The sequence below is a fragment of the Rhipicephalus microplus genome, chromosome 5 (genome assembly GCF_043290135.1).
Source record: "Rhipicephalus microplus isolate Deutch F79 chromosome 5, USDA_Rmic, whole genome shotgun sequence".
NCBI lineage: Eukaryota > Metazoa > Arthropoda > Arachnida > Ixodida > Ixodidae > Rhipicephalus > Rhipicephalus microplus.
Window position 1 is genome coordinate 99,888,844 of NC_134704.1, and position 15,710 is coordinate 99,904,553.

Sequence of the window (15,710 nt, forward strand, 5' to 3'; positions counted from 1 at the left end):
AAAGCCACCCCAAATCCTGAACACTTTACAGTCTTTTTAACCATGTCTTTCCGACCCGAATTATCCCTATGACTTGTCGCAGTTGATAATCCCAAAACTCGAGCACTGTCCTACGAAAAAGAGAAAGTCTAAGCTCCCCTACAAAAATTTGCGTGTTCAATGCACGTGCAGCTCCCCCGCTACCTGGTGACTGACGCCCGAAAAAGCCGGAAAATACAATGAGTACTGCAGGGATTTTAACTGTTTGATAGTATGAGCGCCGCTTTAGGCAACACTGTCTTTCTGTACAAACCTCTGGTACCGAGGCTACACACTTTCTCGCAGCCGTCGCAGTGAAGTGAGGTTGGGGAACGCACTTGCCGGCAAGTGTACTTTGCAGCGAGTGACACTAAACTTGCTCGTGTTACAGCGCGTAAATGACACTCGCGGCCAAGCGTACTCGCTTGAAGTGCACTTTAGTCGTTACGTGTGACAGGGGTATAAGAAACACCTGCTCTTTCATTCATCAAGCTCTTGAGGTGATCTGAATACAACTTCACTCTGATATAATACAGGCCCCAACATCGATCACTGTCCCCAGAGTCATAACAGTGAGCACAGAGTAGTCGCTTACGAATGGCTAGGTGGAGTCTGGGTGGACGCAAAGAATAACACCTACCATCAGTGTTATATGTCTCTCAGCTTCGCTACATTGCTTGTTACTGCGACAGCAATAAGTAAACACATATTTTGAATGTAACACTACATAATACTCGCGTGCAAATATGCGTCATGTTTGCTTTTTGAGCGACAATATTCACTAGTATGAACACAACTAGGATATGAATACGAGTGGTCGCTCTGCAAGAGGTTAAACCTTCACTCTGGTGGCTGAATCAAGAGTGACAGACAGAAACAGACAGACAAATCTCACGAAAGACTGTCGTTTTTAAAGAGCTGTGCTGCTCTTGGCAGCTTGTGAGCGCTACAACAGGCGTTACATTGTAAAAATGTTTTCAGTGTGTTGCCCTTGAAATGAGTCACAGAAATAGGCTTTTGGTGGGAGTGGCAACAGTTCGAGGAGAAGCGTGACACTGCAAAGAATACTTGTTACAGCACAGTGAGTATAGGGCAGCCATCAGAGCATTTGCCAAAGGTGTAATTTCTGGACAGGCTCTGGGATTGAATAATAATCGAGCCATATATACGATCATCCGCTTCCCGCTCACAGGAGAGGTATCAAAGATGCTCACGCGAACCTCAGGGAATCTCTCGCAGGGCGGCAAGAGGACTTGCCAACATGCAGCCACAAGGCAAGATGTCACTGCGATTTCAGTCTTCGGGAAGAAGCTCCTTTCTTACCAGGAGCTAACCAAGCAATTATATCTAATATGCAGGGCCCCCCTTCGTACAGCAAACTAAATAAAGCTCAGGCCATTACGCTAAGGCCCTTACAAACAAGAACCAATTTTAACACTCTGGTAATTGACAGGATTTATCAGGATTTCTCTACTACTACAACATGCGATAAGTGCCACAACACCATAAATCTCACTCGTGTGCTCTGACACTAAACACTGAAAAGAGGGGAACGAGGCTCTACGCATTTTCACATTAGATGGACAGTTACTGGCAGTTCAACGGGCCCTTGAAGCGGCTTTGTCATTCGGTCCCAACGTGGGAGCGGCCCGTTTCGGGCTAGGAAACTAGCGCGACCTTTCGGACCCTAACAAAGTTATTTCATACACTCATTCATCATTCGAGTATTAGTCAAAATGAGCGTTGAGGATACAGTTGCTACGTGCCCACATGTTCCCGCTCATGTTACTCACGATAGTACATAAACCTACTGCTCATCCCTGTCAAGATAGGGTGCGCGAGAGCCCGCCCCGCCACTCATTGTACGCCACCCCTGCCGGATCGACGCTCCTCCCTGCATCATCCTGAAATGGGAAATAATTGGTTGTTTTTGTGATTACGATGTGATGGTTGTGGCTTTAATTGAAAGGAAATACAGTGCACGGGAAAGACCCTTTCCGTCGTTGGGATCCGAACTCACAATCTTGTAACAACAAAATTGTTACCCAAATTACTATTTCAGTAAATGATACTCTGTATTGCAGTAAATAAGACTTAATAAACTGTGGAAAGCCAGCTCAGGCCCTCTCACCGATTTTATTTCTCAGTTTAGATGTCGTGTTTTTGTAGACTTCGTAAAACGTACTGCTACCTTTTCGATTCTCAATACCTTCAATATTTAGCTTCTTACAGTAATATAGTGCGTAAACCACTTGACAATGCTTACTTTTCATATTATTTTTGTTCTTTTTTTCATAAATCAGTGCTCCAGGCGATGAGCTGGATAATTCTGTAGAAGAAACGGAATTTGTATACCTCACAGCATCTTCAGGCATGCTTTACACTGAATGCCTAATGGCAACAGGCCATTTCGTTTTGATTTATATCGCGGATGATTCACGGTGCGCATAAATTATCAACTAGAAAACGCATTTCGGGCTTCCTGCTCCTTTTATGTTGCCATGTAGGGACGTTGTATAAAGGCATGCAAAGGAGCAGGTTTTTGCTACTTCTTTTTTACTTTGTGAAAAACCTCCTGAATAAATCAAGCCATCTGTGCCCATTTCAGAAGGACCATAGTAATTTTGTTTTTATATTCATAGTGGCGTATCGATACTCTGCATGCCTATGGCTAAAAAGCTTCTCGTGTGAGGCACGTCATGAAGCCGCCTTCCGATTTTCTATACAACACAAAATTTCGACAAAGCATCCCCCGACTATATACTGCAATTATCGTAGTCCTTAAGCCTTATTGGTGATTGCAACGAGTATAAATTTCAACAAAGTTCCGAAAGTATTTCGGGAATCACCAGTTTCTTTAATGACAAATGCATCTAAGCATGTGTATTTCAAGCTTCCAGTGTATCTATTCGAAACATGTATTCCGGAGTACTTAACAGAGTATTTCTGCTCAACCTTGCTATAGGTGTTCCCTCATAATTTTATAAGGTCTTGAATTAGAGATTTGTGCTCTATTGTTCGAAGTCTCGCGTCAGTGTGAGCTACTTGCATATACTTAGCAAATCGCCTTCGCTCAGGTTCGTACAGAAATTTCCCGAAGTCAACTTTAGGTTAACCGAAAAATGCTGATTGTAAAGGTGTTGACACTCGTACTATTTCTTTCCCAATTTAATATAAAATTCGTAATTCCTATGCTATTCAATTGCGTATATTTTTGCCTTGGCCGAAACTAACAGTGGTTTTTTTCGCCCAGGTTGTTAGAATCCCCCGCCCCATCAACTGTTTTCAATACTGTTTTCAGACAGCACTTCCATCGAAATAACTGCAGGACTACTGAACATATCTTATGTACCTTATGCGTCTTGCGGTGCCTGGCAGATTAGTCCATGACGTTTACCATGCTTGGTGTACGAGTTCAAACATTTTATCTTACAGTAATCAAATCTGTCCAAAATTTTTAGACAGACTTGGGTTTACTCTGTTAATAGAGCTGCGAAGAGAGCTCCAACGCATGTAGGCGTGAAGTTAACGAGGGGCAATCGACGTGGTTTTTCAAAGCCTACAGTGCTGCCTTGCGCAGCATCTGTCTGCGCTCGCTTTTTGTCAATTTCCATTGTTATTCCTTGCGATGAGTCTGGCTTCATGCTACCTATACTTCCTCCTGCTGCTTCCAAATGCTTTGGAAAGCTGGGTTAACGATTGACTTTACCTTTCGCAACCCGAGTCGAAGAGCTGTGGTTCATTCGCTTTGTATTAACGGCACTTTCGTTTACTCGGGTTACGACGAGGTAAAGCCGACTGGCCATCCGAACTTGGAAGTGAGACAATCCAAGCCGAAAAAAGAAACACGCATGGCGGAGTACATGAAAGTAAGTAGAATAGTACACTTCAGCAACCTGTACTCGTAGTACGTGATTGCCCCACTAGGGGCACTGTGGGAAGACTTCTCTTTAGTCAGTATGTCAAGTCACGTGAACCAACACCAGGGCGCGCTGGTTTCTGAGGTAGTTCTCTCCATATCTATAGCGCATTTGCGACATGAATTGAAAGTTTCTCATGAAAATGATGCGACTGTAAAGAACAAAGTGCACAAGCACGAGGTACACACTTTTTTGTGAATGCAAACAGCTTACAAAAAAAAACATGCTTTCCATTATACGAAGGTTTTCGAACGAAAGCAAGGCATTTCAGTTGAGACCGTACAATACAAAGCTGGACAATATTCTTTATGAGGCACATGGGACATCCCATATGGCTGCTTTGTCCATTAACATGATGCGCAATGAATTCATGTTTCTTATGTATCGCATGACACGCTCAGTTTACATACAGACAAAATGTATACAATGAACAAATGCTATACGGAAAAAATATTTGTACAAGAAACTACGGTATTTGATTTACGCTATAGTTTCATTGCTTGTTGGTTAAATGAAAACGTTCACAAGAATACGAACGTAAGCGTCTTAATCTGATAAAAAATTCTAAGTGCGTCTTTTCACGAAATGCATTCAGTTAGAAGGACAAATCTACGTGTACCTGAAGTTTACGCAAGAAATGCAGCCACCCTGTTTAGAACTTAGACAACGTTTCGTGACAAAAAAAGCTTATGGCACTCTAAACGTCCCATCGTCCACAAGGCAACCAATTCGTCGAAAATAAAGAGCGTTCACCATTCGCGCTGGTAGTATTTCACTTTAAGCGATCGTACCATCAGCATCAGGTGACGTATACGACGGTCAATTACGTAAAAATTACAAAAATATCCGCAAGATAACTTGATTTCCTTTCTATAAATGCTAGCTTGAAAGTGTTCGTAGATCGAGCTGCGCCACACATTCAGTTCGATGCATACAGGTGGCGCGGCCAACAATTTCAAAGTACGGTGGCGGCCCCTAGCGGAGAAGGCGACAGGGTTCGCCGGCCGCCATGGGCGTATGGGCCGCACAACCGTAGGAGTCCGCGAAATGCATGAACTGGCGCAGAGCCATGTTGACGCGTACAGAGGCTGGCAGGCGTCGATGCGCTTCAAACTGGTGCGACTCATAGACTTCGTCGCTTAGCTCGCAGTGGTCTAGGGCGTAGTAGAGGAAAAAAAGCTGGTCCGCCGTGACGCCCAACAGTGTGGAATACTGGAAGTCGCGATGCCAGATGCGACGCACGCCCATCAGGTTCCGGAAGGCCATGAACGCCAGCTGGAGGGCCAGGACCTTAACGAAGCGAAACGCAATAAAACGAAAAAAAAAATGAACTGAATTTCAGAATATCCAGGCTATATTTAGGTGCTTGTTAAGAAACTCTGGGCGAATAAAAAATGATTGGCCAAGAAGATAATTTTAATGAACGAGTGCGTTATTGATGATTAGTATTTAAGTAAGTAAAGTTAAGCAGGCTTTCACTGAAATAGTCGTATAGAGAATTAAATGCACAAAGCCGTTTTTCTATAGTGACAAGTTTTCGCAACTAAGGTTTCAGATTGGTGAAGCAAGTTCTATTTTATCATGCAGTGGGAACACAAAAAGATACACCAACAAAAAAAACTCTCCTGCTTTTTTTTTTCTAAGCTAAACTGTGGTCTTTATTGTTCATGCATCTTTTCGCGTTGACACCATCATTTACCTGGCCATTTAAGAATTTGCATTTCAATTTAGCATGTACTGCACGTTAAGAAAAGGAAGATGGGGCTTGTAATCAAACTTGTGGTAGAAGCTCTTAATAAATCATTCTGTATGCAGCGCCAAACAGAGGTCATCATAATAACTTCATATGCACTGTTTCGAACTGATCGCACTGCATACAAAATTCGACGAAGTTCAAACAAGTTTCGTCACTTTCCTGTGACGGGTAATAGCGGTCTCATAAAACAAGAGTATTAGCGTTCACTTTGCCCCAAGCGCAATCAGTTTCGATGTTGCCATTAAAGTTGGACAATTATTATGGTAAATTAGGTGCAAATTTTGTGATTTAAAAAAAGTTTAGCTGACATGCGTAGTGTCGCACTGTAACTTACTAAGATAAAAAATGTCGTAAAGTCAATAATTAAAAAATAATCCAAAACATTCTCATAGTCACTCGGTTCATGTCATTAAAGCTGCGCGAAAGTATTCCCGCTTCGGCTTGAGATTCCGTCTGCGAAGACAGTAGTTTTGCTCTCATAGAACATTTATAGAAACTTCAATTGTAGAACAAGACACACTGTATACATGATTGTGATTCAAGCAGGAAGGATGTCTTAAGCTGATGAAATTGAAAGTGATTTTCTGCCTAAGTGGACAAAAGTTGGGCTAGCTACAGAAACGTTATTTTTTTTTATAGCAGCACAACATGATGCTGATGAATAGCGCACGGACGAGTACAAAGATACAAAGCCTGTTGGTGTACGCACGTGTCGTGTTCAGCTGTTTCGTGTTCCACAAATAAAAGGAGCCATGACACGGTCACGCAACATTAAGTTGGAAGTAGAAGCAGAGGGTCTATTGGTGCATAAACTTATGTGCAAAAAGCTACAGCCAAAAACGTTTCAGCACTTCAAGTCACCGGCTGTAAATCTTGCCCACCGCTAGCAGCCGCGACTTCACCGTGGAGTGTGTGACGTCGTACGCAGCATGGAGCAGAGCCGTGGTCTTCTATAAACGTTATAGCCTCTCAGAATCGTTAAATTTCAATAACAAGATGAAAAAAAAGCTTGAATATCCCAATGGCACGTGTGACTGACCACGGAGCGATCATTCGCCGGAACGTAGACACTCGCTTAGCAAGAAGCTTTTTTTTACGTCAAGGCCCTCAAGTGCACCAGTGTTGCCCAATTTTCAGGCCACTTGCATGCATATAAAAATGTGTTTACAATTCAAGTGCTCGATATTATGCGTATCACAACCTTATTCGTGGACACATAAGGATTCACCCACATGTCAAACATAATTGAAAATCGAGGTTATGACCTTCTTTTTTCTTCCTTGTGTACATCAAACAATCATTAGAAAATTTGGTCACACTACAGAAGCAAGCCCTTCGGGCTATTGCTGATGTACCTTATAATGAGCTGACGCGCGACCTATTTTTGAAGTTCAAAATTACCCGAGTTGATCATTTTTATGAGTATCAGCTTATAAGTTATTTTAAACATGAAACGATTAAGGGCAGTACTGATATGAGGAACATCGCTAACTTGTCAATAAATCAATCATATTGCATAAACCGACACACTGAACATTGGGCAGTTCCGCGACCACGCATAGACTACGGTTTTCAAACACTTTCCTACCGCCTTCCTTCAATACTAAACAAATATAAATTAAGCGATGACAACATACGTCATATTTCCAAAAAGAGAGTGCTTCAACTAATTTTATAAACACCAATGTTTGTTGTTTATGATTGTGTCTGTTGAGAATGTTTGTTTCATACTTTTTTGCTTCTTCTCTTATCGCTTTGCTTTATGTATTCCTATTTTACTATTGTGACAAGTAAGAATGCTTGTTAATGTTTGTTGCTGCTGTTGTTGTTATGGGAGGTGGGACTAGTCAAGCTGCCTACATGCAGCTTTTATCCCACCATCCTTGTTGTTTAAACATGTTTTGATATATGTGGCAATAAAGTTCACTTCATTTCACTTCACTTCACATCTGGCATTGTATGAAAGTAGCCGTGCCCACCTGTTCGAGGAGGGCGTTGCGCACCCGGTCAACGTCGAGTCCGTACGGGAAACGGCGTCGCGCGTCGCAGAGCAGGCAGTCGAGCGCCTCGTCGAAAGCGCGCTCCGCTTCCTCGGTGAAGTACAGCGGAATCTCCAGCTCGTACACGGTGCCTTCGTACAGCAGCTGCGACAGGCCCGCGTACAGGCGCACCGCGAAGCGCGACAGGTGCAGCGCGAAGGCCGTGCCATCCGTGGGCACCGAACTGTTGACCAGCCCGACGGGTATCTGTATCAGCTGCAGGCACAGCCGATACCGGGCCCAGACGGACAGTGGTGACGCCAGACCGACGGGGAGCAGGCTCTTGCCGTACTGGACACCGGAAAAAAGAAAACCGTACAGAATATGAGGGTACGCCTAACCCAGAAACATAAAAAGAGCAATAAAATCCCTACGAAGAAGTGTTCAAGGCAAGGATATACGATCTCGGTTCACCGTGTGTACGGAAGTCCTGTATTGTGAACAGTTGGAGATAAGAGTTATCGGAGAATGCTCGGTAGCCGGCGCTTTACCCATGACACTGGTTTGGCGAGTGACTGAAGGAACGAACCGCTAAGCGTGATTACTAAACTGGGCCGGCGAATCAAAACAAAAAAATCCACAAATTTGGAATGCTTTATGCAATCTGCCTTTCTCATTCGTCGTTTTTTAAGATAATCGTAAACGGCTGAATTCAACCACAGCTAGCACTGCCTATACCAAACTCATAAATAGCAACACATATATTAATAAAATTAGTAAAGTAAAATTGATGTATGGCATTCCTAACGAAATCTCCAGAAACGCCACTTAGCAAGCCTAAAGTGTTTTTCCCGCTCTCTCACACACACGCTTAGACAAAACAGGTCACAATAATCACGGAAGTACACTAAAATTAAGAATGTTCTGCAGTATTAATGCATGGTATTTTTGAATTCTACTCACCCACACCTGCTATTTCCCACCAGAATGGAATATTGCTACATAACCATATTATTGACTACGATACTAATAAACACATTAAATTGAATAACGAGGGCCTCACTTATACGACATGTAACACGACAGAGAACATAAAAAAGGGCCCAGCACCTGACTGAGTATCTCCGTTTGCCGCAGACTGACCGCACCTACGAAAGCATTCATGGCCTTAGGTGTGCCTCGAGTAGAGACTTCCTTGCATTCATCTAGTGTCTTGGCTGGAAAGAACCTCTCGAAGCGGTGGTGGCGCATCTTGTAGCGAACGAAGAGCGACGTGAGGTTGTCCATCCAAGAAACGCCACGCACGTAGCCAACGAAAAGTGTCTCCAGCTGGGAAAGCCACAGGGACAGCTGTACGTCCTTGTGCACCTTTCGAGAAGCTGCCAAGATGCATGCCGGGTACGCCTGTATCGTAGCGCGAAGGCAAAGCCGCTCCGTGGTCGGGGCCTCGGCACGACCCATACAGTACACCGAGTGAAGCGCGCGTAGTTGAGTGAACCGGTCCGGCAGAAACGGAGCCAGTGACACCAGGGCGAGAAGACCAAGGTAATTGAGCATCGCTCGAGGTGGTGCGCTGTTTACGGTACTGTCGATGTCACGTCGCACCAGTTGACCCCGGTGCACCATTATTCGAGTACCGGCACTAAAGGATGTCACTTTCTCAAATACGACGCCCATGAATGCCTGCACGCCCTTCCCCAGTGCCCCAAAACTACCGACCTCGAAGTCGAGTGGTGAAGTTCCCAGGTCGTCCAGATGAAGCAGCGAGAGCGCCGCAAGAGCGATCGACACGTCCGTGCCAGCGGCGTTGGCAGCAGCGGGATCCTGGGGAATGAGCTCTTGCACAGCAGACTTGACTGCGTCTGTGAAAAGTGCCATGACTCGATGGTTTGAGACGTCCTTGGCGTAGAAGATGGTCCCCTTAGGGGGTCCCACCTCGATGATTGTCTTGTCCAGGTCGCGCGGCTCCAGGCCTATTTCGACACCCACAATCGAGGGAACCCCGAGGACTCTCAGCAGCTTGCCAGCGAACCGCCACACGTCATCCGGTGTGCCTCCAGAACTGGCGGTGCGGGGCCATTCGTAGCCCCAGCTGCGGAACAACTCTTTCGCACTCAGAAGTACCGCGTCAGCGTCGGCTCGGTTCGTACATAGCTCGTGCATTGTGCGCGCCGGTGTCACGTCGGCGTGCGTCGGATCCTTGATGTACGCCAGCAAGCGGTCCTCCATGGCCCTTTGTAGCAGGGTGTCAGTAGACACAGCGGCGCCAGGCTGATTGTCGCGCAGCGGAGTTGCGTACTTCTTCCAGGCCTCGCATACGTACTCGTAGAAGTCGTCACAAGCCCGCTTGGAGGACTTCGATGTCAGGCTTCCTAAGTACTCGCCTTCCTTTTTGCAGTACTCGGTATAGCAGATATACACGTCGCTAAGCGGCTTTTCGGTAGAGCGTGTGGACCCTGTAGGTCCGACAGGACCGGTAGGGGACGTACTGCCGGTGGGACCAGCCGGTGGGCCACTAGGCGACGTTTCGTCGCTCTCGGTAGGTGGCTCCGTGCTGTGGTCGTGGTCGTGGGAGCCTCCACCAGCGCTGGTCGTAGTGTCACAGCCGGGCCTGACGCCGTGCTTGACCGCGGCGCTCAGGATGAGAAACAGAATCCAGAGGATGCAGAGCAAGGCGAGAAGAATGACTAGCCTGCTCTCCGGAAACAGCTCTACCGAAGTAAGCTCGACGTCGCGCATCTCCTTGTCCATCTGATCAGCCTCCTTGTCCGCCTTTAGCTTCTGCTCTTCGATCAGCTCGGCGATGTGCGGTGAGACGGCGGCTTTAGGTGGAGGACCAGTTGGACCCGGAGGAGCCGACTGAACGGCTCGGACCACTCCTGTTTCCGGGTCGGCCTCCATGACTGAAGCATGCGATACCTCGCTGGCGCTTCTAATGCCACTTTCCTCCACTTGATCTTCGTTCTCAGTAGCCTGTGAAAGAAAATGTCGAGCCAGTTCTACGGCTTTCAATCAAAGAATGAACGTGGTTCTGCTAACACACCACTGCCCATCAAACACTCGTTTTACACACCACTGCCCGTCAAACACTCGTTGTTTTTTTCGCATAAAAACAAAGCCGCTGAAAGGTGTGAATCGAAATCCCCGAGTTGAACATACAAAATTAATTTAAGTTTTGCGTATGACGAACACGAAATGAAATGAAATGAAATGAACAGATTTTATTTCTGTAGATAATACAGAAAAATGAAGCGAAGCTAAAGGCCATTCGGCCGGACGTGGCTTCGCTACGCGAAAAAAGTTCAGCAAACAGTGCTACATTGAATAATAATTATCACAGTACAAGGAGCAGCATAATAACAAAAACACAGAAATAGCATAAAAGCAAAAAGAGGTGACATATAAGTACAAAAAGTAGGCTGCATAGACACACAATTGTTGCTTTGATATACCGCAATCACTAATGTTGTAATGTAATGACTTGTTTTTTCAGTACAAGATGCGGCAAACCACTTTCTTCTGTGAGTCACTTACAAACCAATAAACGGAGGATTATTTACAGAACCTTATATCATCGCTGTTTCTGGAGATAAAGACAATACGACACTAAAGAACCTGAATTATAATGCTTTCTGGGACTCTGAAGTTGTCTCTTGAACCTTTCATGAGCGAGCCGTTCATCACTACTAACCTCTACATTTTAATGCGAATGGAAAATTTTCGGCTAGAAGGACTGATTCTGGGTGAATGTACAATCCAGCTTCTGGTGTAAAACACACAGATGTGCCCATGTGACGTCAGCGAAGGGCATATTTACAGTCACAAACAAAGTGCGAAGAAGCTATTACAAAGGAGCATCAGCTTCCGTATGCGCCAAGTCTTGAGTGTATGATCTCGCACCGCTAATTACGTGGTCATCAGAGGTGACTGCAGATTAACGATATACATCCTTTCAGAAATCATTCTAAAAGACTGAGTTGAGAAACACAGACAAAAGGCAGTCAAGACACTACAACTTCACAGCCTCTTTGTATCTTTGTTTGCACTCCGATTCTTTTAAAATGAATCATTCTTAACTAGCTCAGCTCTGTAAATTCCAACGAGTCAGAAATAGTTCGCACTTAACGCACGCTGATCTAAACACGAAGCAACGCATTTTCGTTTGCCCTTATTTGTTCGTGTATAAATTGTCTACGAATGCCCACCAGATTAATATTAACAAACGCGAATAAAGACGTTTATAATGTTCTGACAACGGGATTCAAAGGGATAGAAAAGAGGAACAATGACTTGATTTAAATTGATAAACTCGACTTTAAGAACAATATTGCCACAGCTCGACCATCGCAGAAGACGCGTAACAAAATTCGCGTTCGTAAAAGCCGCCACACAAGTAGCAAGAAAGCCTCGCCATGGAACGCCATCCTGCACGCGCCACGATGCTACGCCACGGGACCGGCACGAGACTCGAGGGGCAGAGGAAGAGACCGACGAAGATGAAGTCAGCGAGCAAGAGACATTTTTTTTTTTGGTTGACCATTTTAGGGGCGAAGCTCTTTATGGCATGGCTTGTGCGTCCCTCGTAGTACGTAACTACCAGTGGCACATACCCGAAATAGGTATAACATTTGACCTCCAAGGTGGTGCCGGTGAGAGATTTCTTCTGTGCGTTGTTTAAAAATGAAAAATAGTGCTCAATGTACATGCCAATGGCTGCTAATGGGGAATGAGAGACAGGAGCATTCGGCTTTTAGTCAACGCGCTCGCTGCGATCCCCATTAGCAGCCATCGGCATGTACATTGAGCACTATCGGACAAGAAAGGGTTGCTACACTATACTCGCTGGGTGTAACCTCCTTAGTTTTAAAAAGGTTTAGCGAGCGTTGAGCCGCAGGGCCATGGATACAATGAACTAGTATATACCATGAATGAATTCGAGGTGGTTAAAGGGGGGAAGCAGATACGAAGCGCAAGCTGTAAAAAATTAAAAGCTGAATCCTCCTGTCTCCCATTTCACATTAGCAGCCACTGGCATGTACATTGAGCACTATCTGACAGGAAAAGGTTGCTACGTTATACTCGCTGGGCGTGACCTCCTTGGTTTTAGAAAGGTTTAGCGAGCATTGGGCCGCAGTGCCATGAATACGGTGAACTAGTATATACCATGAACTCAAGGTGGTTGAAGGTGGGAAGTAGACCCGAAGCGCAAGCCGTCAGAAAGTGTGCGTGTGCCACCTCTCGTTTAGTCCTTGGAATGTCCACTGAATGGCGGTGCTTCTATATGGGGAATATATGATAAAAAGATGCGAGATGGTGGGACTTGGAGTGTTGAATAGATGGACGAACGGACACACAGACGGATGCATGGATGGACGCATGAACAGACGCAGGGGCGGATGCATGAACGAACGCAGGGACGGGCGCACGAACAGACGCATGGACGGTCACACAGACGGACGCATGGACGGACGTATGCTTCGCCCCACTCTCCATCATTCACTCCGTGGATATGCTGCCATTTTTTAGTTTTGCGTTTACGGACTCAAGTTCGCCCTAAATAAAAAGTTTATATAGTACCAGGTGCTATATCTATTCGTAACAATATTATCATATCTGTTTTACTGCAAGAAATTCATTACTAGTGGGAAAAATAATGGATCAAGTTTCATTTTTCAAATTCGTGCCGACGTCTCGGCGTGCGACGTGAGCAGTTCTAAAAAATGTTTTTGTATTCTCGCTGCCTTGGCTCGATGAACGTTTCCGAATATTCACATGCTGGGTCTGCGGCACCCACACATAACCATGGGCTTCATTTTTTTTTAATAAAAGCCACGTAGGGCCCCATACACGCCTTCAAAATTTATGACGTCACGTTTTCTGGTGCAGGAACCTCCAGGTGGCGTCTCATTCTACATTTTCTTTTGGCGTGTTTTATTGCTTACCAAGCATCGTGTCGCAGTAAGGGCTATGTTTTCGTAATTGTAAAATTGTACTTTAATTTAAAGTTAGGAGTTGTTTTGCTCTTTAGTGTCCCTTTAGGCTCTGTACCTCTAGCGTGGAGGCCCGATGCTCTAACCATCAACGTTTTTCATCAGCCTAGAAGAGAGCATCATTGAAAATGTGTTCTGAGCAAGCAAAGGCTTTCAGATACTTTACGTACTTCTTGCTATGCTGATAGCTTCCACGATTTTTTTTTTCCACGCTAAAGCAAGAGCGTACAGACACTTGAAGCGTTTTCACAATTCTGACGCAGTCGTCGTTGAAGTAGACGTTATGCTGGGCTTGTCGATGGCGATAAACGCAGGTCCACTCAGCAGAAATCACATGATCTGTTTTTTTTTTGCGTCCCTTCGCACGGTCGTTCTATCGGTACAGCTTGTCGATATCGCTGTGCGGGCACTCACCATGACGAGGACCATCTCAATAAATTCACCTTCCTGGCCAATCTCTTCGTCTTGGAGATTTTCCTGGTTCTCCCAAACATCGTTCACCTGCGCGCAATGCATTCCGTTGGTCGTGTGAGTTTGATCCGTCTGCAAACGACCCCGTATTCTCTCTAGTACACCTGAAGAACTGCGATGTCGTAATGTGCACATTAGTACATCTAGATGAATCTATTGATTGATTGATTGATTGATTGATTGATTACTTTATTGATTTATTGCGCGAGTGAGCAAGCGCGCAAACTTGGATAACGCCAGATTCGGCAGTATTTCGTGTTCCTTGTTTTTTGTTTTGTTTTTTTGTGTCCTTTTTGCTTTTGTTACGTCTCGTCGTTGAATATTTCATATTCTGCAGCGCAGAGAGCATTATTATTGCATACGTACGTTCCCTAGGCTTTGCAGGTATGGTGGTGCAGCGTCATGCAATCATTGCCTCATTGGTTAATTCTACGAGCCAAGATGTTCCGTACATAGCTAATAATGGTAACGTAGCATAAGTCGAGGGCTCCGTATTATCGGTGAACTGGGGCTAGTGGCAGCATTTTATTTCAATTGAAATAAAAGTTCACTTGCTTTCATAGATCCATTGTTTTAAAAGTCGTGTTTTAAACGAATATTACTTTTATCGGGTGTTGACAGAGTTTATAATGTTTGCCTGTGACGTGGGTGTACCATTGTAAAGGTTGTCTGTTTTTTGAAAGGCGATACTTTCAGGAGAATTGCTGAACAATATAATATTTTATTTTATGTTATGCTATGTTATATTGTCGCATAATCATCTGAAAGTTAGCACACATGTCCTGCTTCGGCTTGTTTATGCCATGTTCTAAGCAGAGCCTATTCATCAAATTTCAAGTTTAGAAAATGAAGTTCACATTACAGCGAATGCTGTAATAAAGAGAAAGTGGTAGGCAGCTTCAGCATTTTCGTACTCCTCTCGCCTGCTGAGCAGTTCATAATTATACGCTCCTTCAAACCCTGAAAGACTGAAAAGTGAGTGCATTGTACAGGTATTTCTTAGTTGGTATGATAGCATTCCACTGCAGTGTTGTCCCAGAATTCCAGTGGGCTACGTAGTCAATGCTGGCGACGTGCATGACCTGGAATCCAGGAACCCTGCCTTCGAAAAACACGTACACAATAGCTACGACAATTACAGTCACTGGGACACTTCTCTTTTTGTCAGTGGCGTATAGGCCGAAATTTCTTTCCTGACGGGGAAGGCATGGGCCCGGTCTGCCACTCCTAGGCTACGCCACTAGTTCTTGTGTAAGTGTTTATTTAAAGACCGAGTTCCTCGGTTTCAAGATATGAACTAACAAACCTGGACTCTTCTTATGGGCATAGTGTCACGTGGTCATGATGTGAACGAAAGGAGCAGTCTGTAGGTAAAAGATTAAAACTGTTTATGAGGCTGAACTTGTAGCCAGTAACCTACACGTCAGATTGATTTATTGATTGATTGGTATGTGGTATTTACCGTCACAAAACCACCACATGATTATTAGAGACGCCGTAGTGGAGGCCTCCGGAAATTTCGACCACCTGGGGTTCTTTAACGTGCACCCAAATCTGTGGCGCAATTATGTAAAAG

At 44.8% G+C, this 15,710-nt stretch overlaps 1 protein-coding gene across 1 annotated transcript; it reads right to left on the reverse strand.

The window, feature by feature from the left end:
* Positions 1–4,223: 4,223 nt before the first annotated feature.
* On the reverse strand, positions 4,224–14,179 carry LOC119173407 (neprilysin-1). Its single transcript, XM_075894556.1, has 4 exons — positions 14,078–14,179; positions 8,784–10,646; positions 7,674–8,024; positions 4,224–5,228 (listed from the first exon to the last, which is right to left on the reverse strand). Exons 1-4 carry the CDS (start codon positions 14,177–14,179, stop codon positions 4,914–4,916), a joined length of 2,631 nt encoding a protein of 876 aa, XP_075750671.1. The 3' UTR covers positions 4,224–4,913.
* Positions 14,180–15,710: the final 1,531 nt, after the last annotated feature.

Bases quoted from the DNA above. Each gene is read 5' to 3' on its own strand.
- LOC119173407 (XM_075894556.1), bottom strand. From the start codon at position 14,179: ATGCATTGCGCGCAGGTGAACGATGTTTGGGAGAACCAGGAAAATCTC. The intron at 10,647-14,077 runs GTGAGTGCCCGC...TTTCTTTCACAG, and splicing joins TTGAGATGGTCCTCGTCATG to GCTACTGAGAACGAAGATCA. The intron at 8,025-8,783 runs GTGCTGGGCCCT...TCCGGTGTCCAG, and splicing joins AAACGGAGATACTCAGTCAG to TACGGCAAGAGCCTGCTCCC.